Source organism: Centropristis striata, chromosome 7, assembly GCF_030273125.1.
Source record: "Centropristis striata isolate RG_2023a ecotype Rhode Island chromosome 7, C.striata_1.0, whole genome shotgun sequence".
NCBI classification, from domain to species: Eukaryota; Metazoa; Chordata; class Actinopteri; order Perciformes; family Serranidae; genus Centropristis; species Centropristis striata.
Window position 1 is genome coordinate 17,868,373 of NC_081523.1, and position 27,500 is coordinate 17,895,872.

The 27,500-nt window shown below is 39.1% G+C and overlaps 1 protein-coding gene across 3 annotated transcripts in view; it reads left to right on the forward strand.

The window, feature by feature from the left end:
- Positions 1-27,500, forward strand: part of ntrk2a (neurotrophic tyrosine kinase, receptor, type 2a) — a 97,021-nt gene that overhangs the window by 2,142 nt on the left and 67,379 nt on the right. For 2 of the 3 annotated variants that reach the window (XM_059336329.1, XM_059336330.1), the window contains exons 2-13: positions 1,893-1,967; positions 4,286-4,357; positions 4,793-4,861; positions 5,965-6,113; positions 17,983-18,116; positions 18,775-18,907; positions 19,128-19,199; positions 19,323-19,550; positions 20,071-20,097; positions 20,619-20,630; positions 24,082-24,119; positions 24,335-24,434. In XM_059336329.1, the coding sequence (XP_059192312.1) occupies positions 1,893-1,967; positions 4,286-4,357; positions 4,793-4,861; positions 5,965-6,113; positions 17,983-18,116; positions 18,775-18,907; positions 19,128-19,199; positions 19,323-19,550; positions 20,071-20,097; positions 20,619-20,630; positions 24,082-24,119; positions 24,335-24,434 (1,109 nt within the window). The remainder of the gene's footprint in view (positions 1-1,892; positions 1,968-4,285; positions 4,358-4,792; positions 4,862-5,964; positions 6,114-17,982; positions 18,117-18,774; positions 18,908-19,127; positions 19,200-19,322; positions 19,551-20,070; positions 20,098-20,618; positions 20,631-24,081; positions 24,120-24,334; positions 24,435-27,500) is intronic. The other variant, XM_059336331.1, reaches the window with a different exon arrangement.

A 27,500-nucleotide genomic window follows, 5' to 3' on the forward strand; every position in this document is an offset into this window, starting at 1 on the left:
ATATGATAATTACTGTCTTTAAATGGAATAATTTTGTGATAAAATCTTACACGGTCGCCCCTAAAGTTGGAATAATTTTGTTTTCAGACACAATCCTCTGTTAATTATGGTTTAATTTCATTGTGGTATGTTTAGAAGAGCTTGATTATTAAAGTTTTGAGAAGATATACACTTTAACTGCCAAGAATAAATCACATTGTCACAATCATTTCATGGAAAGAGGTAAATAATATTTTATTCCAACTTTATGGGCGACCGTGTATCTCGTGGGACAGAATTACGTCCACTATGTTTGTTATAACAAGAATATACTATTTTTTCACAAAGCTGTTTATATATTTATCTCTATTATTTTTGTTGACTCTGCTATGTTCATTTTGCACTAAAGTTCTGAATTAATTGATAAAATGCCCAGCACTGTTCACTTATCGAGGATTTAATTCACATAGTAGTGACCAAAAATAGGCTTTACCATGTGGTTATTCAATATAGACAATTTATTTATTGAATATTAACATGCTATATTGTGATATCTATAGTTATTGAGATATGAGATGCAACCCCGATTCCAGAGAAGTTTGGATGCTGCGAAAAAACAAGATTAAATGAAATGCATCAAACTGAGAAGTTAGAGTTTATATTTACAAAAACAAAAGTCTATTAGTTTGAACCTAAACTACACAGCCTTTGTGCAGTTTTTAATTGAATATATGTCATAAAGGATGCTAATTATTATATTCTGTTCTCCCAACGTATTTGGAATCAGGGTTGTATTTTGGAATAGAACATCCAGTCACTTTAACTGGAAAACTGTCTGCTTTTGATTGTACAGTTGATTTATAAATATTGCTGATGTTCAAGCTTTAGTTGGGGAAAAAGGATTGTTTCCTTAAAAATATTTATTCAGAATTTTAAGTCATTTCTTTTCATTATTCTCAGGAAATGTGACCCTTCTGTGAGCGTTATGTGTGTTGAAGATTTCAGCAGCGTGTAAAAAATGCTGACATTCTGGCTCAGCTTCTTTAATTATTGACAGCCACATATCAAAGTGTATTACTCTCTTTTTTTCCCTACAGTCTTTTTTTCAGGCTTTACTTTGACTTTATTTGATAGTGACGGCAGAGCGCTGACAGGAAATGAGGGGAGAGAGGGGATAGGCGATATGCAAAAAAAAAAGTCCCTCACCAGACTGAAAGCAGGGTCTTTCTTATCACACAGTGTGTGGTGTGGTACAGTGTGAGGACGCCCCATCCCCGTAGGCAACGGTATAAATTCAGAGATTCAAACAACAAAAAACCCTTATGCTGAAGGCCCTTCTATTATAACCAGAATGATCTTGAAAATAAAATATTTTTGCTCCGAGTCTGCCACATGAAAACACTTTCTAATGACCTTGTGATTTAACCAAAAAATATGGCCCATTGTAAAACTGAGGCTTTCTGCTGTGACAGTTACACCATGTTCCCTCTGTAGGCGAGATTGTTCTGCTTTTGTTTCGCTCTGAATGTTCTCAGACGTCTGATCCCAAAGCTGTGATATTTCAAAAGTACACATATTGTTTTTCAGAAGCAGCTCACACGGTTTTGCTCATTCACACGAGGGAGTTGCCCACAATCATCTCCTGTTGGCCCCCTGAATGGGTCAAGTGCCTTGCTCCAGTGCAGCTGAGGAAAACAGTGAAGAGAGCTCTGCCTGTTTCTCTGCTTTTAAAAACTACCAGCTCCCCCCCAGTGTAACATCTATCAGCTTGAGTCCTTCAGGAATCCATTTATTAATTTTGAACTCTAATTATATGGGCTTATTATGTCCCTTTGTCTTGTTGAAATGCCTCTGTTTATGCTCCCCTCCGTTAACAAATGAGCCTCCTGACACACACTTGTATTCCCTGACAGTTACATCGCCAACCAGAGCAGCTTCTCCTCCATCAACGACAAAGACCTGCACTACTACAAGAATCTCAGGAACCTGTAAGTTTTTTTTATTTATGGCTTATATTGGCAAGACAAACAAACACTTTGGCTCAGGGCAAACATTCAGAGCTATTGTGAATAAACAAATTAGCTAATAAATGATTAGGGATGCACAATATGGATGTTTTTCAAACGATAATTACCTGTCTGTCATGGTTGATAGTGATAAAATAACAGATATTTTGACCAAAATAAATCTAAATAAAAAATATCAGTTCTCACTCTTCAAATATTCATTTATATTTTGTTTTACAGAGCATTTTGACAATCATTTCAAATATAATTATGAAGCATAGTCATAATCTGTCAAATCAGACACGTCATGTATTAAATACTGTATTAGATTGTGTAGATGCTGCGCTCGTTAAGTCAATAAAAACAATTTTGCTTCATATAACTCTATTCATCTTCTATAACTTCATTATTGCAATTATACATAATATAATAACTGTCCCATTATTGGCCGATACTTTTTTGGTACAGGTATAAATCATGCATCCCTATAAATGGTTAAACACAGTGTTTTTATGTTACATATTTGAATATTCTTTCACTTATTGTGTTAAAATGTTCCTCTCAAAGCATTTTGAAGCAGAAAGAACAACTTATAACAGCTTGTTAAAACACACTGCATGATAAATATTGATATTCTTTGCCTTTACTGATAATTCTCCTCCTTTGCTTAAGGCACTATATTACCCAAGTGGGTTGCTTTAACGTACTGCTGTGTCTATGGCTGGGTGTGCCTCATTTTATTTCTTAATCTAAAAAGGAATTGTCCACAGAGCGACACTTTCTTGCAAGAGAATCATCCTTTAAGTGGACACTACCTAATTTCCCCACCAATATCCAGTTTGGTAGACAAGATTAAAGAACGTTACGCCTTGCAAGTGTATATGCTTTTAATTGTGGTCAGACCCAGTGGGAACAAAATGAGTGCTGGGTTTGAGCTACAATCACAAACAGTCTGAGAAATGCTTAACACACAATTACACTCCATTTTATATTAATATGACAATACTATTTCACAGTTTGGACATGTATAGAGGAAGCATTTGTTGAGTGTCGTGGTTTATAAGTGGTGAAATGAAAATCTGTGCTCAGTCATATCAGATGAGATGAATCACAGAACATCTGTTAGACCAACCTTGATATCAGATAATGAGGGGCACACACACACACACACACACACACACACACACACACAATCTCTCTGCACCTGGTTTTAACAATGCTGAGTACTGTAAAATGTACAGTAAAAATATCAAAGAAACCAGACTCATAAAACAGTTTTTAGTTCATGATTTGAGACGTCTGTTAAATCTGTAAATGTGCTGAGGTTGCACCGTGGCAGACTTCTGAATGTGCCCGAGCAGTGGCTCAATTGAGAGATCTTTAATTGGACACATTTTGCAGTGACCCAGCTGGATCAATGAGGTGAAATCTTTATGTTGTATGATTGATTTAGTTTTGATTTTTCAGAACAGATTACACAGCGTCGCGTGCATAATAATCAGCGCACATTTTTTCCTGAAAGATGGGCTGAATTTAGCAGAACAGTTATATTCAGATTCTAGAGTTGGGAATCACCAGAGGCCCAAAGATATGATACTGTGAAAATATTTCATACATCAAGACACGATACGATGTCACTGTGATTTCAAATATTTGGCTGAGCATTGTGATAACTATAAATGTAAATTGCCTTTTTCAAGTACATATAATAATAGTTTGAACAAGTTTTAAGTCTGTTCATCCCATGTCACTCATTTTTATTACAGCAAAATGCCATTGTTAAGCAGATGGATGAACATGACAAACTGAACAGTTTGTTTATTACAATCTACATAGTGAAATGTATTTGAATGCAAACATATGTAGACTACTGTACAGGTATTTTGAACAATGCAACTTGTGCAAAAAAAGTTATGCAGCCCCTTCAGCAACAGCAAACTTAAAAATAAAAAATCATAACTCAGCAACTATCAATTGGTTTATTTCAATGTAAACCAAAGTGTTTCTGTCTCTGTCACAGATATAACCACAAACCATCAGCTTACACTACATAACACTGCCAATATCTCCCCATGTCAGTATTCAGATGCTACTTTTTGTGATGAAGCATTCATTAAACAGAATTTGTTTGGCAAGGTGGTATCTTTTCTGTTCTAAATCCTCCTCGAGCAGAACCTGTTACAAACTATTAACAAATATCAGTAATCTGAATTTTAACGTTTCAGATGTTGCTGTTGTTTCTAATAGTTTTGTTCATGATGACCACGACAATGATGCTGTTGTATTTATATTTGTGTCAGAACCGTGACCAGCAGCAGGCTAACCTATGTATCGCAGCTGGCCTTTCAAAACAACCTCAAGATACAGTACCTGTAAGTAAATAAATCATAATTCTGTTCCTTGCTTTTTATTGACATGACAGCTTCTGTGCTGATTTATTTATCACCTTTAGTGAGTTAAGCAAGTTGTTCGACTCAGTTGAGGACAAAAATGTTAAATATGTGTTATCTTCAAAAATATATATCTATCATTCAATTTTTGTCATATTGTGTTACTGATTGTTAAAATTGATGAACAGAACATGTACAGTATATCATAATGTAAAGAAGACTTAGTATCAATTAATCAGAAAGAAAAGAAAGAAACTCTAGTTCAGGTTCTAAACAGAAAACAGAAATAAATGATCATAAATAAAGTTATTTTTAAAGATAAAAATAATTCAGTCTTCTTGGTGTATGTAAAAATGTGACGTTCAGCCTAATATTTTATTGTTGTTTTACAATCTCTTCTCCCGACTTAATTTCCAGGAATCTGAAAGATAACAACCTTTCATCGCTGTCCTGGAGGATATTCAAACACCTCAACATCTCTTATCTGTGAGTTCAGTTCAGCTGTCTCTATCAGTCTGTCCATCTCCGTGTCTGTCTGTCTCTCTCTCCGGTTTACCTCCCAGTTATCATCGCCGCCTGTAGATAAACAAATTCCTGCAGCATCTGTGTTAGATTTCTGATGTGATGTTTTGACGGTTTACGTGTGGTTTACTGATGCCTCCAATCTTTCCTGGAGCCAGAGAATTACGATTTCATATAGATTCAGGCAACAGAGAATGAGATTAGCTGAAGTGGACAAGCAGCAATTAACCACCAGGACGTGATTAATGCATACATGCTCCCCCCACACAAACCTTTACTCAGTCCGTTTACTAATGAAGGCTGCAAATAACGAGAATTTTAGTTACCGATTAATCGGTATATGGTCTATAAAATGTAGATTCCAGTTTCTAAGGAAATGTCTTTGTCAATCCAAAAACCGAGAGATACTCTTATCAGAGATCCTTTAACTTTCTTTGAACTGTCTTTTCATTGCACAGAATGTTTTCATTATTCTTTGGTATCAATTCATTAATTACTTTTTTTAATTACTTTCTTTTGATTAATTGATTTTTATCTGTTATCTTTTGTCTGTTTTAATTTGCCTTTGTAAAGCAAATTGTAACCTGTACTTTGAAAAGTGCTCTATAAATAAAGATTATTATTATTATTATTATTATTATTAAGTTTAACATTCTGTTTGAAAACAGAAATCTCGATTAATTGATTTAAAAAAAACACCTGACAATTATTTTTCCGTTGATCGATTAATTGACTATCTGCAACTCTATTATTAACTAATATTACCTGTAATAAAACAGTCATTTTCACATTTGTTACTTTTGGACTTTTCAAAGCGACTTGTTTCCTCCTAATTCAAGTCTCTATGCTAAGCTAAGCTAACCGGCTGCTTCATACTTAACGAATAGACATGAATTGTATAAATCTAAATCGTCTAAATCTAAAGACTTGTTTCCCAAAATGTTAAACTATTTCTTTAACGCACTTTGACACAAGAACAATTCAGTGTTTCAGCAATTTTCACTACTCAATGCTCTTGATGATTCTTGACTGTGTGTGTGTGTGTGTGTGTGTGTGTGTGTGTGTAGGATCCTGACAGGGAACCCTCTGCACTGCTCCTGCGAGAACATGTGGATCAAGCTGTGGTTGGGAGAGGAAGCAGACAACCAGGAGCTGCGCTGCATCGAGGATGGAGGAGGACGCAAGCTGCTGTCCAGACTGACACTACCTAACTGTGGTGAGGACACACACACACACATACACACACACACACACACACACACACACACACACACACACACTGGAACTGAGTGCAAAGTGTTGGAACATCTGTAGTAAAAAAAAACATTTGGTTTCCTCCCTCATATTTTTTGCATGTGTGTGACACATCTGTTTTTATACAGGTGTACTGTATGTGTTTAAGTACGGGACATATACTGTAGAGAACCTGTTATTGCACGACAAGCCTGCTAGGTGTTTAGCCGGTTCTCCGAGAGGTGTGAGGGATGAACAACTGGACAAAGTTTAGTGTTAAAACCAATGAGTACACAAAGAAGAAGATTTATGCATAAACTACAGCCACTGCAGTGATCCGCAATATATACCAGCTGGTGTATGAGAACTTCCACAGGCAACAGCACACACTGTACTTCTCTTTACTCAACAGGACTCTGCTTAGTCTGTATATTGTAATTTCTCTCGACACTTAGCAGTGCAAGAAGCCACAATGTCTTACACATGAACAAGCAAACAAATGACAAAATGAACGCATGCATGTACACTCAGAGTCAGGCTTTTATAGATGGCTTAAAAATGTAGTTTGGTTTCTACAGGGTGTCATTAAAAGGCCATCGACACTAAACAGGATGCATAGATTAGCTGCCAGATGGAGGAGAGCAGAATGTGTGACCTACAGTGGAGTGTTTGTGTGTGCTCTTGGAGAGGTTATGTCATCTTATAGACCAGTTAGAGTCACCCGAGACATTTGTATGTAGGTGCAGAAAGGTCACTGTGCAGGACATTATAGAAGCAGGAAGATATTTTACTGTGGGAGCGTTTGTTTGACTTAAAACACAGATGACATCAGTGAGTTTCAAAGATGCTGAGTGGAGAAAATCCACTGTATGTATCACAATAAAATGAAGTGTTATAAAGACCATCTGCACTATGTCCTATGGCACCGGTGACCTGCTGTCACACAGCAGATTTCATTTCCTTTTTCTCTGAATCATCATGTTTCCGTCATCTAGGAAGAAATTCTTTCTGGATTTATGGAAAGCTGGGATGAAATACTCAACAGCAACAGCAATAATCACACTTTTATGAGCAATAAAAGACAATTTCCATCAGATTTAATTGCAAAAACTTAATGAGAAAATCTTTGTTTAGGTTGCAAAGAAAGCGTATTTAGTATTCCGATAAGGATAATGTGTCTACAAACCAGACGACAGTTTCCTTGCATATGATGTCATACATCAGCGCACTTTCCAGATGGAGGGCGGCAATGAGCTCCAACACTGCACAAACGCTTATAATTTTCTGCTGTTCCAATAGATCAAATCAGGAATAATACTTTTGAGTCCTGAAAATATTATTACATAAAGGGGGAGAAGTAAAAAGCACGAGAAACATGCATTGAAAAATCCGTCTGATGTCTGGAAGTCAACTCATTTAAAGTACTGTGGTTTTTTATAGCTACGGTCCATGTTTTTAATGTTGTTTTTTTAATATAAAATGGTGCGATTAGCGATAGCTAGCTAAGGAATCTAGAAATAGTGCATGAATATACATATTGGGATTTACTCACCTGGCCAGAAACAAGACTGCAGTCATTCAATGCTACTTTGGTTTGGAGGTCATGGACCCAAACACACAACAAATACTTATAATCCTTTAAACTATTGCATTAGGCTCACTGTGTAGCAGGAGGTCTGGAGGATGAGGTCATTTGTAATTATGAGAACAGGCAAAATGGTTAAGTTGTGGGAAAATTCACTTTCCTTCATTTTCTATGGCTCACATCCAATACGGGTTTTAATTTCTGCAGGATACCTGCTGTGTGCAGGTTAATTCATAATTCGGAATTATAGTTTATTTTCTTTATTTGGAATCATATCTTAATGAAATCATACACTGGGATATCGGGACACATAAATTCTGCTTATGGGAATACTCTAGTGTAGTCGAACTGTTGTCTTAATTATTATGTTATTATATAATATTATTATTCTGTATTTGTGTGAATGCATATAAATCGAGTCAGGGCATAGCTTGTTTTCCTGTTTGACTTGAAGCTGTTGTGGTCATTTCACACCAAAATTCTTCATTAAATGAGAAAATACTCGATACTTTTCATTGGCCAAGTATTCCTTCATACAAGAACATATAAAATAGAATCTAATAAACCTGCTATATCATGATATATGTCGTTGTCGAGGCATGAAATGACCTCTACTGGAACAGAAGATCGAGCCAGATATCACCCAGCCACACTTTTACGAAGTCACTCTCCTCTTTTATTACACTGTATATGGATTTATTATTTCCTGCCCCCCATCTGAATTTCACGCATCATAATGACATGATTGCAAACAAGCTATTCTCTGTAACAGAGCAACAGTGCATACAGTTATTTACAGTACAAGTGTAATGTCAAGCTAACCAGCAAGCTCGCTGTCACTCCTTGACAGACTTCCACAGACCACAAACCTTTTATGTTCTTGCTTATGGGAACGTTTATCAAGCTCGAATGTATAAATGTCAGCAGTTAATTGATACTTTATTCTTTCCTCCTTCTTCGTTTTTCATTCATCTCTTTATTTTAAACTCCCTTCTTTTTCATAAACAGGGTCATATTACAGCTCGACCCGTCTGTCCACACTCGGCCTGGATTTGTAGATTTTTATCAGCACAAATCTTTGGTAATAATGTAAAGCTTGAGCTTAACCCAAGCAAACAAATGAAACACAGACAGTTCCAGCCTTTGGAGCAATGAGTCCAGTCAGATCCAGTTTGCTGCTGTAAAGTGAGAACATAAAGGAATCTTCAGGTCTGATTGGAATCTATAAAAGAGACAATAACAACCAGTCAGAAAAGCTTGAGAGGCTTCAATTGAAATGTAATCAAATTGTCTCTCTAATAAGCTAGAAGATGTATCTGTAAGTATTTTTGCCATCTGCTCTGAAATAGCTCAGGGCAGTCGAGACGCACAGGACACAAACAATAAGTTAGCATGCAGGAAGCTAACAATGTCATTGATAACTCCTATTGATTCGTCCCCTCTGTCTCCCTTCCATTAGCGGAGGTTATTTTTGGCATTAGCACAGTTACAGCAGGGCCCCTGGAGAGGTGGGCAGGGGACCCCCTGGCAGTGTGACATATGAGGAGGAGGACATGGTGGAGCAGGGGTGCCAAATTATGCCCCAGGGCGAACAGTGATAGACCAAAAACCCAAACTGCTGGCCTTTTGCTCTCTGTCAGTTTTCTTTCTTTCTTTTTTTCTCGCCTTTCCCTCTCTTAGGCTGTCTTTCTCCCTCTTTGTTACTCATTTTCCATTGCTGTGTCTGCCTGTATGTATGACTGTATGTCCTTCTGACTGTCTGAACATTTCTGAGTGACATATGAGGAAGGCACAAAGCAGAGGAAGTGCCCAACGATGCCCTCGGGCTGACACTGATCTCTCAGGCCACCCGCATATGTCTCTCGCTCTGTTTCTCTCTGTGGACTGTTTACAGCCGCGTCTCCGCTCAGAAAGGCTGGCAAACACAGACTGTTCCCACTGCTGACCCTCACTAAACTTCACGATAAAACTTGCTGCTGCAGCCCCATGCTCGTGCAAAGTAAAAATAGGAGGGCTGTGTCACTCAGCAAAAATGTTGGGATTGAAACAGCTGTAGGTATTAAAACACTTCTACTCAGATGTTTGTTAATAGAATGATTAATGCAATAAAAAACCCTATAAAAACTTATAAACTCCCCATTCGTTCTCTCTCACAATACTTTCTTAAATTGTGAGATTACTCCAGGGGCATGCTTATTAATGTAGCAGTATACAGTGTTATAATGCCATGGATCATAAAAAAGCAGCAGTATTTTCAAAAACTTGAATTAAATTGAATCTATATGTAATCTTTTCCCTAGTGTTTTCAAGATTGGAAAAAAATGGCTCCACTTGCTACACATATTAATATAACCTTAACTATTCATATTTTTACAACTCTGCCATGTAAACCTGCAGCTTTCCAATGTTGCTGAGGAGTGAAGAATGTATGTAAGAATGTATGAATGTGGCAGGATACAGCACAGATTTTTGATCAAATATCACTATTTTAAATTTGTCTTTGGTTACCTTCTCTGACAAACAGAAATTAAACAATAATCCCGTTTTTATAGTCTCAGTATTTTTCGTGATTTTCTTTTAAGGAAAACGTGCTTTTAAAAAAAAAAGCGAATTTGGGGTTTTCAGCGGGTTCAGGAAAAATCAGACATGGGAAATAAACATTAGTGAGCGTTCGCCTCCTGATCCTCATTTTATGCGAGTATCATCATCATTGCAGATTCAGAGTGATAGATTTGTGACCATCCTTGAACTACTATAGATTAAATGTTTTTAATAATATTCAATTAGCCATGAAGCCTTTTGTACAATAAGCAAATACATTTACATTATGATAGTTCAAGTGTATAAATCTGAACTTTTCAGCGAGTCCTGGCAGGGTGCCACAGACAGACAGGCTGAAGGATCCAAATGTATAAATGTTAATAATTGAAACCAGCTGTCCTGAGCAAAGGTGCTTTTTCCCTTTTCCCCCTCTATGTGGTGTTGAAATGACAGATGGATTATCAGACCTGTGCTGGTCACATCACAGCGCTGGTGCCCTCTGTCTTCATCCGTCTCCCTCCCTGTCCGTCTCTCTGTCCATTTGTCAGGCTGGAATGACCGTCTATCAGGTTTCATTTCCCGCCTTGTCATCCCCTTATATTTTGATAAGTGTTCAAGTATTATTTCCTTGTCTCCTTGTCTTGTGTGTGAATAGCCTGTCCAGTGTAACTGTATCCTTACATAGCTGTCTGTGTGTCAACCCTTCTCTATCTCTCTGCTCTTTCTTTTGTGTAGTGGGCTCTTACAGTTGAGAAACACAAATGCAGCACGTAGGCACACACCTGACTCGAGCAGTAAACTGCAGTTTATTGTGTCTGTGGGCAGTAGATGCTATTCACATGTATGAATTTCCTTTAGGGAGACCACTCACTTGTAGATAACGAGAAATTCAACAAGACACAAAAGCTATAAAAACAGAGAAGTTAAAAAAAGCACAAAGAAACTCACCCCCGTGCAGATTGGCAGAAACAGATTAGGACGGTTTTCATGTCTTGCAGCTCTGATGTTTTATGAGCTCTTTTAAAAAGGTAATAGACATGACGTTTAGTGCTGCGTTCGGCCATTCTGCAGTCCTTTGTAGGCCATGCTGCTGTCATCTAACAGTGGGGTTTTGCTTGCAGAAGGATTCAAGGGGCTTTAAAATGGACAACAGCTTCAAAAACAGAAGAGCATAGCTGGTCAAAACAATTCAGTTAATCATCTTTATGGGAAAGGGGAGAAAGTAATCGCTAAGAATTTGAAATGAGGAGGAAAAGTTGTTGTGTAAAGATGGAACACTCTGCAGTTTTTATTTTTCAATTTCTCAGTGGTCCTTCATATGACAAGAATGATGCATCGCTGAAGCAGCTCGGTATCATGAGGAATTATTACCACGTTGGACGGTTCCACGTCCTCACAATTTACATCCAATGCAAATGCAGGAAGCAGTGTGTCCTTTATGTAAAGAGGTGGAGAGAAAGTGTGTGGAGGTCAAGGTGATAGATAGACGTGTCTACCTTTAATGTAGGAGACCAAAGATTTACCTTTTTATCAACCATTTATGACGTTTCTCTGACTTGAACCATGTTTTTCAGTCGGCTAAACGTAACTGTACAAAACAGTGTAGATGATCAGAAATCAGAACTGCTAATTAAATACAGAACATTCATTTAAAGAGGACCTATAATGCTTTTCCTTTTTTTCCCCTTTTACATACACAGCTCAAAAGGTTTTGGTCACTTATTTTTGAAAGAAAAGCACAATTTAAAAAAACAACAAAAAAACAGACATTCAATCTAGACTTTGTTAATGTGGTAAATGACTATTGAAGCTGTAAACAGCAGATTTTCTTATAAAATACCTATTATATATTGTCAGCAACCATCACTCCTGTGTTCCAGTGGCAAATTGTATTAATCCACGTGTATAGTGTTGAAAGGCTAACTGATCATTAAAACACCTGAGCATTATGTTAGCACAGCTGAAAACTGTTTGTGCTGATTTGAGAAGCAATAAAATGATCCTTCCTCAGGCGGGTTGAGTATCTAGAGGTAAAGCTGGAGATTTGTACAGGTTAAAATTATTTTTTCTACCCTTGTCAATATCTTTACTATATTTTCGATTAATTTTGTAACAGTTTGTTTTCATGGAAAACAACACAGACATTTTGTAAGTGACCCCAAACCTTTGAGCCATAGTGTATATTGTTATAATGTTGGCTGTTCATGTTTAACATAACCAAAGTGTCAAATAAAGCTACTCTCGGCTCAAACTAATGTTAGTTAGTGCAAGGTATATTTGGGGTATTGTGTTTATAATACATACACCGCTACATATAGCTGCATTATATTGTCACGGAAACTAGTAATCTTGGTTGCCGATGTTGTTCATTTCTCCCCAATTTTGCTGCTGGAACATGTTTGATTGTGTAGTTTTTAGTTTCGAAGCTTTTGATACTTTTTTGCTGCAGAAAGTGCTGTTATATTCTGTTACAGTCATTCCTTCATCTGCAATGATGGACGGGACAGAGACAGTAAGAGCGCAGATGCAAAAGACCAGGAAACGCTTTGTTAAAATGTCAGTTGAAGCTGAAGTTATAAATCCAAAATCACTTGCCACAATGAAAGTAATGTAGCCTTCCTTAGGATTAAAAAAAGGCCAACAGATAGATTAGAAGACATTTCAAACCTATAAATGGCCTGAAGTCTGAGTCAGTCAGTCAAGTTGACTGACAACAGTTTTAGGCAAAAAATTAATAATCTGTAAGAGATCCTGGTTTTAGAGCTGCTCATCCAGTCCTGCCTGACATTCTCCTCCCTATTTCTCTGCCTTCTTTGAGCACAAATCACTTGGTGAATCCTTCTTATAATGCACTGACAGTCTCTACTGTGTGCGCACAACAACAGAAAAATACAGAGGCAAACTAAGGGACGGATTTTGTGTTGTGTCACTTTCCGGCACATTTTTTCTTCCCTCTCTTTTGTGTATTTTGTGAAAGATTTCTCTTTCTCGCCTGCTGCTGCCTCTCATCAGAAATCACCACATCTCTGTGGCAGAAATGCCTTACATAATAAATGTGAACACTTCTCTAAACACCAATGTGGACGTGCTCATTGTGGCCCATAACAAGGTCTGACAACAATGACACCTCCGACAATGACGCTGAAGTATGCTGTGGCGTATTGTGCGGAGGATTCAATCCAGAGCGGATGTTTTGCTTTTAAATATGAGCTCTGAGCAGCTATTCAGCTCCACATCACCGGGGCATATCCCAGATGCTGTGCTTGTAATTCACAGCCCATTCACAGCACATGGTCCTGGTGAATGAGGGTAATCTGAATTCAAGAAGTCAAGGAGTGTCAAGGACTGGCATATACTCAGTGTGAAAATGATGTATTCTTTACACATTCATTCTCCTACTTTTGATAGGGTGAGGTTTTCATTGTTAAAACCTTGCCCAATTATCTGCCTATAAAAATCGTAGTTTATAGAAAAAAAGAGTCCTTTGGGAACACTGACATCTGGTAATACAAAGAGAAAGAATTAGAAAAACTGCAAAAACGATGCTATTGCACCCCACTCTCCGAAGTAATAAGAGAAAAAGAAAAAAGATACACAAAAAAAAAAAGGTACCGGGAAAAAAGGCCAGAGTACCTGCTGAAATAAAATCATGGAGTCTAAACTTAAAGACCAAGAAAAAAAAATCATATTTCCCTGGTTCAAGTGGTTTTAAAAAACTGATTTATCGCAGATATGTATAATTTATGTAACACAAGCACATGCCATGTTATAGACTGGTTCAGTGTGTCACTTATAGACATTTCCATACCTCCCAAAAACCACTAGGAGGTAGATAGGCTACCTTTGACGAAATGGAAATATCAGTGAGATAATTATTGGTTTACATGAGTTGCTTCCCAATGAAAACACCTCCATCTTCTCATGAAGTATGGAGCCACTTAAAAATCTGGGTTTGGCCTGTCATTAGTGACATTGTTTCTGCAAGTTGCAAGTTTATTTAAGCAAAGATGGGTGAAAGGTTAACAAATTAAGGAGTCACTTTATAGTGTAAATCCCTTCAGTAGGGTGTGGAAACTTGGACAGTCGACAGTTTGCCAACAAGCATTGAAACTGTTCTGGAGGCTGCTGGTGGTTTTCACACACACAGTTCATTTGCTCTGGTCCAAAACAGTTGATGAGCTTGTAAACTTAGAACTATGCTTTGGGTTATTTTCACACAGGGAGAAAAAGCGAAAATACATCACTACAAACCGCATGACAGAATTTTCACTCTGCCTATTGGTCAGATGTGTCTGGGGTGGAAGTAAGAAAGTAAAAACAGGCAGAAAGTCCTGTGGTCTGGCCTAGTGCATCTTTCTGTGAGAGAAACATTTCTACGCAATTCTCCGGCTCGCTGCTACAGTCTGCACACCTGACTAAAAGTGCCGTTTAGCTCAAACTTGCAGAGTACACCTCGTAGTTGGGTTGGATCATGTTCCCACCACAAACAAACCACTCCAGAGTTAATTTGGACCAAACAGAGACCACCTCCTCAAAAGGTGTCACTGCTGTTGTTTCGGTTCACACCCAACTGTTGTTACTGTGTTGCACCGAGGAGGGAAACCCAACCAGAGTCAGAATTAACTGGACTGGAAAAACATCTGAAGACTCCTTGCACTGGATTTCCTTTGATTTGTCATCCATCTGTTCGTCACAGAATGCAGGTGGACAAAAAGTGAGCAAGTGCAGAAAAAATATTTGACATTTAGCTCAGTAGCTAATGGTTTCATGAACTTTCCATGTTGGCTCAAAGTGAAGGACGAACGTTTGTTCTTGACTTTGGAAATAAAACTCAAAGTCCACTTTCTTGCATTTTTCATAAACAAAAAAAGTGATTTAAATGAAAACACAACAGCAACTGAGCTTCCATGCCAACAAATCTTCCTCAATGAAGATTTTCAATTAAATTATATTTATAGAGCCTGAAATAAAAAATTACAAACCTGTCTCAAAGGGCTTTAAAGTCTGTAAAAACAAAACAAACTGTCCTTTAACCCTCATGGTGGACAACGAAAAACTCCTAAAAAAACCTTAAACAGAGAGCAACAGAGAAAGGATCCCCCTCCCGGGATGGGCAGATGTGCAATAGATGTTGCCTGTAAAGTTAGACAGCAGATCAAACTCCAGCGGTTAAGACGACTAGTAAGTGGGCTTTAAATTGGGATTATTTTGTCAAAAAACTAAATGAACATACATTTGACCAAACACACCTTTCAGTTCTGTTGTTGTTGTTTACAGTGTCTGGCTTCGTCTCGTTTGCCGTGGATGTTGTGCATTAGTCGACTCACCCTCTGCAGACACTTGACTGCCAGTATTTTCCATATGTTTACAACTGGCTGCAGGTGGGCCGTAGCACGGGCCAAACACTGAAGCACATAATAGTGAAATCTTTTCACGTAATGACTCATGTGTTGTCACAGACAAAGCCTGGCCTGCCATGCTAATTACAGCAAATTCCTCTTCAATCCTACTTGTTGATTCTGAACACATCTGAGCTGCTAAAGGATTACAATCACACAGGATGTCATGGCGGGTTTGACTATCAAAGCTGTGCTCGTACATAATTGAACATGGAAATAATTTTCTGTGTACTGACAGGTCATGACAACTGCACTCACATCAGAACTAAGGAGGTTTCCACAAGTTTTTTTTTCTGATTTCTAGGCACCGTGGCCTGTAGCTGTGTGTGTGTGTGTGTGTGTGTGTGTGTGTGTGTGTGTGTGTGTGTGTGACCTGCAGATGAGAGAGAGCCTGTTAAGATATGTGGTTCTGATATGGCAGCTGGCCTGCCACCACTGAAATGATGGTTTTTAGTGCATCTCATGGTGATTGAGTGGGTTGCCGTAGTGATAAGTGGGTTGCCCTGGTGATAAGCATTCTGCCGACGGACAGAAGAGGTAGAGGAAGAAGAGGGGAGAGAGGGGGAGAGAGGGTTCGATAAGGAATCTGTCCAGTTTTATCTGCAGTAGCTGTCGACACCCATTTCTTCTCCACTCTTTTTGTTCTCCTTTTGTCTTCTTTTGGTTCTCCTCTTTGCCTCTTCACCTCCTTTGTTTTGTCTCTTCTACCCCTTTTCTCTCCTCTTTTTCTTCACTTCATTCAGTTCACATCTTGTGTCCTCCTTTTTTATTTTTGTCTATTTCTTCTTCTTTTCTCTTCTTGTCTTCTTCGGTTAATATTTTATCTTTACATATTTTCTCTTTCTTCTCTTCTCTTCTCCTCTCTTCTATTTGATTTGTTTTTATCAACGGATGTTTATATTTAACCATTTACCGACAATAAGTATTTTGACCGATTAATACCTAATCCGTTTAACAGTTAAGACTTATTATCATTACATCCATCCATCCTTTATTCCTAACCGATTATCCGAACTTGGGTCGTGGGGGGGCTGGATATTGGGCTATCACAGGGCTGACAGCCAGCCATTCGGGCTCTCATTCACTTCAACGGGCAATTTAGAATCACCAATTAAACCTAAGCTGCATGTCTTTGGACTGTGGGAGGAAGCCGGAGTACCCAGAGAGAACCCATGCTAACATGGGGAGATTGTGCAGAAGAGCCTCTAGCTGGAATTGACAATAAATAAATAAAATAAATAAAAAAATCTTGTGGAGCGACATGCATCTACACATTTTTATCGGTAGTGATTTTATCTGAGAGCTTCAAAATGCAACTCGCTAGTGAAAACTACACTAGCAAGTTGTGTTTAGCGGTGTGTCACTTGTGAATCCGCCTGGCATACTTCTTTGTGTCCACTGCAGGTTTTGTTTTGTGTAAGTCTTTTTCTTCTGTTAAGTTTGTGGCTCTAACAACCAACTGCTGGATGGCGCTCACAATGGAGAGGTACTATACCCACTATATCAACAAGGACTGTCGGGTTAAATCAGCGGCGTCCTACAGAGCACGTCAAGCAGAAACAGCTGACAACCTTGCTGCTAAACTAGTCGGAGGCTAGCAACATTGTGGCTGTGTGGCCAGTACGAGCCCTCAGCTCTTCTATTCCATTTTAGCTTCTCTTCTTTAGGTCCTCGTCTTTTCTTTTCCTCTTCTCTTCTTTTTGTTCTCTTCTTCCTCCTTTCACCGTCGGGGATGTTATTGGATGGGGGATGAGGGAGGCAAGACTCTGATTGAGCCTGATTGGTCATACTCAGGTCACCTCCTGGTCAGCACTGTACAAACGCACACACACACACACACACACACACACACACACACACACACACACACACACACACACACACACACACACAGTCACCAGTGTCTTTGCTTTGACTGAGGCTTCAGACTGTGTCCAATCAATTTAGTACTTGGGCTGCTGAAGACATGCACTAGTAATCAGTGTAACCATCACTGTGTTTGAACTCTGTCTCTTTGTCTGACTGTTTGATTGGGGTGAGTGTGCTTAAATGAAAGCGAGAGAGAAAGAGAGCGAGAGAGAGCGGAGGGGGGATTGAATTCGAGGTCTTTTCTTTGTGTGTCTCTCACTCTGTGGCAGTGGGTGTGTGTTTGCCTGCTCTTCCACTCTTATTGTCGAGGTTGTTACGTGCCTTGTGTCTCAACTGAAAAGACAAGAGTTGGCCTTGAATCCTAAGTTTGCTTCCTCCCTTTTCTCTCCCCGTCTCTCCACCTCCACACCCTCCTCCTCCTCTGCTTCTCCTCCTTCCCACTTCCTGGTTGTATGTAGAGGTTCCCATGGCAACGTTGAGCCCATCCAAAGTGACGCTAAAGGAAGGGGAGCATGTGGACCTGTCCTGTACGACCTCTGGGGTGCCCTCTCCTCAGCTGATATGGAACATGGCGTTGGTCTCCAACTACGAGGTCAGGTCACACACACAGGTGTCATATCACATGACTCGCCTTCGGTAACTCTTTTAGCGCTGAAACAATTTGTAGAAAATATATCACAGTAAGTGGAAAATCTGTGGGTTTCTCAGGGTGTTGAGAGAACATGCTCTCTGAAGAGGTCACATTGGGCTCTGGAGAGAGAAAAATCAAGTACAAAAAAAAAGAAAGTGAAGCGCTGTGAATACTTTCCGGATGCACTTCATGTCTGCACAAAATGATAACAAATGATCATTAAAGTATTAGATCATTTATATTTTAAATCACATTTGGATGAAATTTTTTTTTCTTTATAAAGTATGAAATGAAGAATGGAAATAATGATCTGTTGTAATCAAAAACAAGATATTTAAAGAATACTTGGAATATTCAATTGTAAAATAAATTGATTTTAAAAGATAGAGTAAAGAAACACACAGCCAGCATGAAATAAAATGGGAAATGAATGTGGGTCAGTTTTGACGAATGTTGTGCATTAGAAGGGTTAAAGGCATAGTGTGAAAGGATTTCAGAAAAAAATAATGCATAGAAAAACGAACAAAATAGCCAAAACGGTTATGTCAAAAGCTCCTTCATCATGAATGAAATTATCTTTTCTCTTGCATTAGTTTAATCTTTATGCTGATGTGTGCAGATCGAGACGTCAGGGCAGATTTCGGTGCTTCGACTGTCCAACCTGTCGTCGATGGACCACAACAGCAAGATCAGCTGCACCGCCGAGAACATAGTTGGAGAGAATGAGTCCTCGCTGCTGCTGAATATACTTTGTACGTTTGCCCTCTGGCAAGACGCCCTGATTCACTGTAGATTATTGTGTCAAAGTGTTCATCAGTGCAGTCTTTAAAAGAGAGAATTAAAAGATGGAGAAGACAACTGTGTTTTTGCATGCTTCAGTAGTTTCACCTCTGAATCACTCTTATCTTGCTCTCTGTCTTTTCTGTTTGTATGCCACACTGTTAAACTCTTTATTCTCTCTGCTACACTCAGTTCCTCCCAAAATCACGAAACTGAGTGATGCAATCTCTGACCATCACTGGTGCATCCCCTTCAGCATGGCAGGTAAGACAATCACCCACATACTGTATTGTCCTTTAAATGCTTTGCTTTTCCTGCGATTAGACCTTAAAAACCTAAATGTTAAGGAGGAATCTGAATCTTGTGTTGTTGTCATAACCTTGCCAGGAAACCCAGAGCCGGAGCTAGAGTGGTATCGGGATGGCGAACTGGTAACGGAGGGGATGTACATCATGACCAGGATCCATGACATCACAGAGAGAGAGTACCACGGCTGCCTGCAGCTGGACAGCCCCACACACATCAACAATGGCCGCTACACACTCGTGGCTACAAACATATACGGGACAGACCAAAAAGAGGTGCAGGCTCACTTCATGACCAGACCGCTGGATGGTGAGAATCACTTCACAATGTTTGTTTTTAATATCAAGCTTTTACTTCTTATTCTAGTTCTTACATTTTTTAATATATAACAATACATTTTTAAGTATTTTTAGAGCAAAACTCCTGCTTCAGCTTTTTGCTTCTTTTGATGATTAGAATGATTAATTCATTCAGCATAATAAAAAAAAACACTTTTAGTAAATTGCTCATTTTGTACATTTATGTAACTTGCATAATTTCCTGGCTTTGATTGAACATTGCATATTAAATCATAGAGTATGCAGTATATAGATTTTATGAAGATGCAGGACAACAGAATCAATAAAAGAAAAACTATATTTGCACACTGGAATAAAGCACTGAATACTTTATTGGACTTAAAAAAGGCAACATTTCTACTTCCCTGTGAATATCAGGGAAATCTGTCATAAAGTATAGCTTTTTCCACTGTGCAGATATGGTCCATGAAATATGTGATCAAAATGAAGATTAAATCATATGTAATCTGTTGTTTTTCCCTAATGTGCAGGAACGGACAAGGAGCCTTACTATTATGGTAAGTGAGATACATATTTGTTTCTACAAATGTTTTAATCTATTGTAAAAGTGCTTAATGTAACACATCCGATTAAAATTCAGTGTTCATAGTGTCAGTGTTTTGAGATCAATGTTTTTTTCTGTTTAACATCTCATCATTTTCGTCCTCACAAATTAAATTTTAGAAATCTTTCTCTTTCTCTTTTTTCTCTCAAGTTGCTGAGGGTGCGTTACATACCTACACATCCTTGCAGCTAGGGATTAGGCTTGTTGTTGTGTCTTTTTTCCAAACTGTTGCCCTGATGTTGTTATTATTTTTATTTATGTTGTTGTGCATGTTAAATATATGTTGTTTGTTGGTTTGTGTATTGTGTGTGATGAATATGTTTTTTGAAACAAGCTCAGAGAACAGGCATATTATCTGTGAATTGCATGTCAAATAATTTACACCCGAAATATGTCGATATGTTTGGGACCTAATTTGTGTATGTTGCCTCTTTTCTCTCTTGCTGTTCCTCCAACATCTCCTCCCTCCTGCAGATCTAACCACAGGTACTGCCACGCCTTTTATTTGCTGACTCCCAATCACAAACATTGCGAAGCCCCACCTCACCCTAGTAACTACTGCTACACCTGTCAAGCTTTCTGTCCTTGCATAACACACATAAAGTTTACAATGGAGGACTGCCTCTAAAGCACTACTGTCACTGTATGAACACATAACAGTGTGTCCTCTAGGATTTTTTTCAGCAGCGGGGGGTAAAGGGTTATTTGTCCCCTGGATGATGTGCACGTGTAAATATCAATCAGCAATTTATAAAGTATAAAAAATGACACTTGACTGCAAAATAAGCTTTGGAACCAGTGTTTCCCACAGGATTTTCTGAGACTATGATGGGGGGACCCCAACACAGTAGGGGGCTCCAGGGACATTCTCCCCGGTAGAAATGTTTTGCCCTAAAAGCCTAAATTTGGTGCCTCTCGCACATTCTAATGCCACTATTCCATCTTAATCATTGCATATTTTAATGACTTATTGTAAAGAAGAATAAGGGTTCTTCTATGTTTTATTTAAAGTCATAGTTTGACAGTCTTCTTGTAAATTATGTGGTGGACTCTGCAAACAAATCCATGTGCTCTTATTTTGAAAGCTACATGTGTTTACTTGAATTTTGAAGGCGGGTCTAACGTGTTCTTACCGTAACGCTTAGTAAATACAAGCACCTGGAAAACAAATGGAGGCTGACTGACTTCAGTGTGCTTTGTTCTCTTCGAGTAAAGTTAGCAGTAGGGTTGTGACGATACACTCAGCTCACAAGATATACAATATATGACTGGACCGACAGACTTTTATTTAACCGAGTTGCACATGCATTTTGAAATGTTTTATTATAACTCTTCTTAATTAAAAACTTCTTCCACAAATTGACACTAAAACTAAAATTTATAAAAGTTAAAATAAAATAAAAAAAATTAAATATTTCTCTCTTTTTTTCAAGTGCAAACAATATAAGCCGTGTTTCCTTTAGGGGGGGCACCGCGAAAGTCTCAGGCCACACACTCTAAAATGTCCGCTCACTTTTTTTTTTTTACGATCTACGAGACTCCGGAGGTGATGTATGGTTTTCCAGCGTCGCGTAATGGCTTAGCTTAGAGTGTCTGGTGCTTGTTGTAAACAAACAGAGATCGCTAAGTGAACACCTCCTGCAGCAGCAAATACACACTGTACTGCTACAGAGCTAACTGTTAGCCTATTAGCAATTTGCAGACCCCGGCTCTGCAGCTGGGAGAGACTGCTGCAGGAGGACTGTGCCGCTTCAATTCGTTCTTACTCTTGTTAACGAGCCGCCGCCCGCTGCGACGTTATTCTGGCTGCTTACTGCTTCCCTTCCTTCTCCTCCTCTTCTTCTTTTCCTTTTACTGCCCCCACAGGTCACAAATAGAAGTTTGGATAGCTCACAAATCTCGCGAGACAGATTTTTAACGCAACGAGAAATATCGTCAAGTTTAATCTCGTCTCAGCCTTAGTTAGCAGCCATCCGCTCCGACAGGCAGTCTAACCTCACTCAGAAACTGGAGTAATGCTAACAGACATGTGCAAAAACAGACATGCGCTGTTACGGTTATCATGACATCTTCATTTGCTCGTCCCCACATCGAGAGAGTGGTCACTGCTACAGAATTTAATAAATTTTTTAAATAAATGAATTTAAATAAAACAATCCGTTATTCTGAAATAGTGGCGGGCTGCCAATACTAGATGAATATAGTGGAAACCCTGTATCATGAGTAACAGATTTTGCTGTAATTTAATTGCAATAAATTGATCAAGGTACTACATCATGTTGCTGATCCGTAGAAAGTTCATGTTTTGTCAGGTCCGTCTACGAGACCACAAGCAAACAACTTTTATATTGCTTATTATGAACAGATTGTTTAGGGCCATGCTATGCAGGAGAACCTCAAAGCTGATGAGCTTTAGCGACGCAATGTCACGCAAATTTCTTGCTCAAGCTGAAAAATGTCAACTTCTCTTTCAACCTGCACAGCCCTGAGAATCCAGCCTCTATTCCCATCTTTGTACTGACTGCATGTAATGTATTGACTGTATGTAGTGTGAAAGATTCGCTTTGTGTTTGGTGTGAATACGCTGTCGTGTTAGCTCCGTTAGCTGGTTGTTTCCAGCTGTCTTGTTCTAAAATGATAATCCTGGAAAAAGGGTCTTGAACATACAATTGAAGGCTACACACATGCTTAAACATTGAAGCTAAAGCTGCATGTCTCAGGCAAAAAGTCAGCATCCTCATTAGTTGATGACGTCGAAAACATGGAAATAAAGAAAAAGGATTGTGCTTGTGTAGAGCTAGTTCTCCCCATAGACTGTATATAAATAATGGACGTAGTCACCGTGACGTCACCCATTGGTTTGTGGACTGCCCGTTGGAAGCCTCGAGTTCAGCGTTATACTCATCGCCATCTTGCGTCGCCATATTGTTTCCGAAACGCGGAGCAGACTATAATTGGACTGTGGCGGAGCGCGAGGGATCTGATCACTGACTACAGCCTCTCTACACCGGCAACCCGACTGAGAGAAGCCGCTGCTAATTCATGTTAGCATTAATTGAAGCATTAACTGGGATGTTAGTTTTGGCTAGCAAAAAACAAAAACAAAATGTATCTTTCTTACCTCAGAAAACTGAGCAGCGACTCCTTGGAGTGTCTGTTAGTCCAACCAAACGCTGAACAAGACATTTACTGAACAAAACGTTCAAATAAACTGTCATTAAGTGAAAATACAGTGAAAGGGTCAAAGTTATGAGACCAAATCGGTAAACGTCTTCTTTTCTATCTATATAACATTATATATAACATTATTGACACGTTTCCATGGATACGCATGCTCTGCTTCTCTCCTGGTGACAGCTCGCCTTGTCAGTGACCTGTCAATCAAAGCTAGAAACGCCCCAAATCATACGATTCTTTATCTTCTATTTTCTTCTAAATGGGGCCATTATTAGAACTATTGACATCAAATTGTCTTGAAGAAGAATTTTTACTAGCGATTGAGACCATAATGTTGTCCCTGAAAATTTTTCTGAGGTAATAAATCAAGTGAGAAGTTTTCAAATTTAGCACTGAAATGAATGGGCAGATTTCTTTTGCAGCCAAACTTAGCACCCCCTACTGGAATTTTCGGTGAATTGCAGGCTTTATGCACTTCCTGGTGGCCTCCATGCTCAGGCACGGAGATTGCCGCCTGGTTCTCCCTTATAAGTCTGATAAGGATAAACCCTGCAATTTCTGTGCAGATGAGGAGTTTTGTGAATATTCAATTAACAAAGTGCAAAACACTAAACACTCACTGAACATTTTTGACAGGAGCATATGACCAATTAAGCATATTTACTCATTACAAACAAAAAACACTATCAAATATAACTGTATTTCACTTCTTGGGTGACTCTTCTTCCCTTATCATTTCTTTTTCTCTCTCCAACAACAGAAGGCCCCCCTGTAGACCCTCCTGAAGACAGAGTCGCTGTAAGTCACATATTACGGTTGTGTTTTTCTTCAGTCGGTTGTTGATTTTTTATTAATTTGTGTTACTCGTCTAGAAAACGCCTGAGCTGGGTTTAGTTTTTCATGTTAGAAGTAATTGAATGAACCCATCAAGATACAAAGAAACTGCATGACTTGTGATATGGTGTGTATTATGAGTGTGTCTCATTTTATAACTCATTTTTCTCATTGCGCAGGTGTACGTGGTTGTGGGCATTGCTGCTGTCGCCTTCACCGGTTTCCTTCTAATGTTGGTTATTCTCAAGTTTGGAGGAAACTCTAAGTTTGGCATCAAAGGTAAGACTCTTGACTATTATCTGCATTAGTCGTCCAACTTGTGGGGGAGGACAAACAAAATAGAAATAATAAAAAAAAAAAAAGATGCTGATTTGTTGTTTGTGGATGACTAGATCAAAAATGTGGGCTGTTCAAGTGTAATGTGGATGGCTTCATGGATACATAAAAAATAAATAATTGCCCCAAAACACCAAAATCAAAACTAATGGGAATCTGGTATCACTTACAAATAACCGAGAAACAGACTAAACATTTATGTGGCAAAACCATGTTCAACAAAGTATTTTACATACTTTAAAACATGCCTGGAGGGGGACTTTAATGTTGAGTAGTCCATCAGCTATACTGTAGCCTTGGGGCCCACACACATAGCCACTAAAGGCAGGAGTTTAAATCCAGCTTCAGTGTTATTAATTAGAGATCTGGTCATACTTGTACACATTACAGATGATATATTGGACATTTTCCTTGCAGTGGTTATTTCAGTTCAAATGGTGATAATCTGGGGCTTAAATCCAAAATTGGAGAGTAACATGCATGATGAAACATGATGAAACAAGAGAAAGAATGATGGGCATGGGGCTTGTTTGTGGTTGCATGCTAGATGTCATTTAATATGCACACCATCATGTGTCCATGAATCCATCCACTGGGGTGGAAACAGCTGCTGTTTGAAGGAGGTCCACCAGGCCTCGGTGCTGCTGGTGAATAACATGCATGTCGACTAAACTGAGCTCCTGTAGTCTTTGTCACGTTGATGATAACTGTGGTAGCCATTGTTGAAGGACTCCTTCCCATACACGAACACATTCAGTGTTTATGAGGTTTTTTTGCCACACAGTTTTCAAAACGCATTTTCAGACAATGTGTGACTTCTGCAATGGCTACAGGTGGAACTAATCTATTTATCACACTGACTTACTAGAACTGATTTGTCTCCATTTTGCTCATCTTGATGCTTGGCTGATTTTTTCTCATTCTTTGTGAACTAACTGCTGAACAACACCTCCACCAGTCCTTTCTTTTGCTAATGCTGTTCTTCCAAATGCAGACATGTTCAATGTGCAGCTAAAGAACACTTTTCATCGTTTATTTGCACTGGCTAATTTTTTTGTGGTAAGAGTAATTCAAGTTGAGTAGATTTAGCCCTGTGAAAATCCCCAAATACACAAGCTTGGTGAAGGAACATTTTTCTGTGGCTTCCATTCAGTTGACTTTAGTCAAATTCAGTTTGGTTGAAAAAGCGTAATGTATTCATGATAAGCAACCCGAGAAACCAACAGTGTGAGAAAGTCATTTTGTGCTGTTTAAAGATACTGTTGTTTTAGGAATAAATAACTTTTTGGCGCCGCTTGAACCATTAGCATTTGATGCAGTGAAGGTTCTCATTTGACATTCAAATTACCAAACAAAAAGGGAATGCAACTGTAGAGACAGATGTAATACATTTGTGTTACCGCTGCACTTGTGTATGTGACTCTCAGTTGCACTGTTGAAGTGCAGTATTTTGGCATTGATTGATTCACAGCCCCCCGGAGAGGAGGGGTTCAAGACAGATGAAGCAGCATTGTGTGTTTGTGTGTGTGTGTGTGTGTGTGTGTGTGTGTGTATTTATGGTCTTGTGTGCGGTTTCTTCTTTCTCCAGGAGAGGTGAATGAGGTTGCTCTGAAGCAAATGATCTCTCTAATGCCTCTTAGCATCCCCTATATATCAGTGTTTGTGTGCATGTGTGTTTTTCTTGTACGTCTAAGCATTTTTGCACGTGTGTGCTCTTCCATTCGTGTGTAGGATGTTGGGTCACATTACTGTTTTGCCCTTCTGATTGCTCCCCTCGAGTCTTCATCCTACTCTCTTTCCACTGCCGACTTCCTCTCCCCATGCTGTCCCGTCCTCATGCTCCACATGCATCCAGATGTATGTGCCCTGCAGCATGTTGACATTGAGTGTGTGCAGAGAGAGATAGTGGTGTCAGTATAAACAGCAGAGTCAGACACAGAGTTGAAGAGCAGTGCGTAATCCACAGCTACAGTTGAGCCTACATTGTTTAAAACCTCTGCATGTTTCCTATACCAGACCCCAGAAAAAAGTTAAGACAACTGAAATGTTACTGCAGATGGCAGCGCGTTACCAGCGCTATTCGAAAACACGCTTTTTCCAAATCATAAACACGTGCTCGCAGACGCACATACATACACACCCCCACATGGACACAGTCAGCGCTGACGATGGTGATGAACTTGTGATCACAAAGTGTGAAGAGAGTGTGTCGGGCCTTGTACCATATTGAACAGGTGTGCATGAGAAAAGCACAACTCGCTTCACTGACTCTGGATGAAGTGCCGCCCGTCTCTTTTTGGCAGTTGTGTAAAAAGCTGTGACTGGTTTACATTATTTATATTGACTGCATTATTCTGCTCCTCTCTCATCAATAACACATGGGCAACATTTGGTACAGGTTGCTTCACACGAACTGCTCGCTGCTTCTTGACACTCACAGGATAGATATTTTATACACTGTATGTAGTTGTGTGGGGCTACATGGTGGTGTAGCGGTTAGCACTCTTGCTTCACAGTCTCTGGTTCGACTCCGGCCTGTGGCTCTTCTCTTCTGTGTGGACTTTGCATGTTCTCCCCGTTTCAGCGTGGATTCTCATCTGGCACTCTGGCTTCCTCCCACAGTCCAAAAAACATGCACTTAGGTTTAATTGGTGACACTAAATTGCCCATAGGTGTGAATGAGAGTGTGATTGTCTGTCTCTATGTGTCTGACCTGTGATAGTCTGGCGACCTGTCCAGGGTGTACCCCGCCTCTCGCCCAATGTCAGCTGGGATCGGCGCCAGCTTCCCACGACCCGAGTGTGGATAAGCGGTTAAGGATAATGGATGAATTAATGAATGTAGTTGTGTGTGTGTTGGCAGATGTGAGGTTAACCTGTTGATAGTGTTGAGAGATTGAATGCAGATTTAGCGTAGCTGAAAAACTGGAAATGTTTGTCTTGAGATGTTAAACCTGAATTAGCCAACAGTTTATAAACACAACACTAACATATTATCACTTATAAAGTC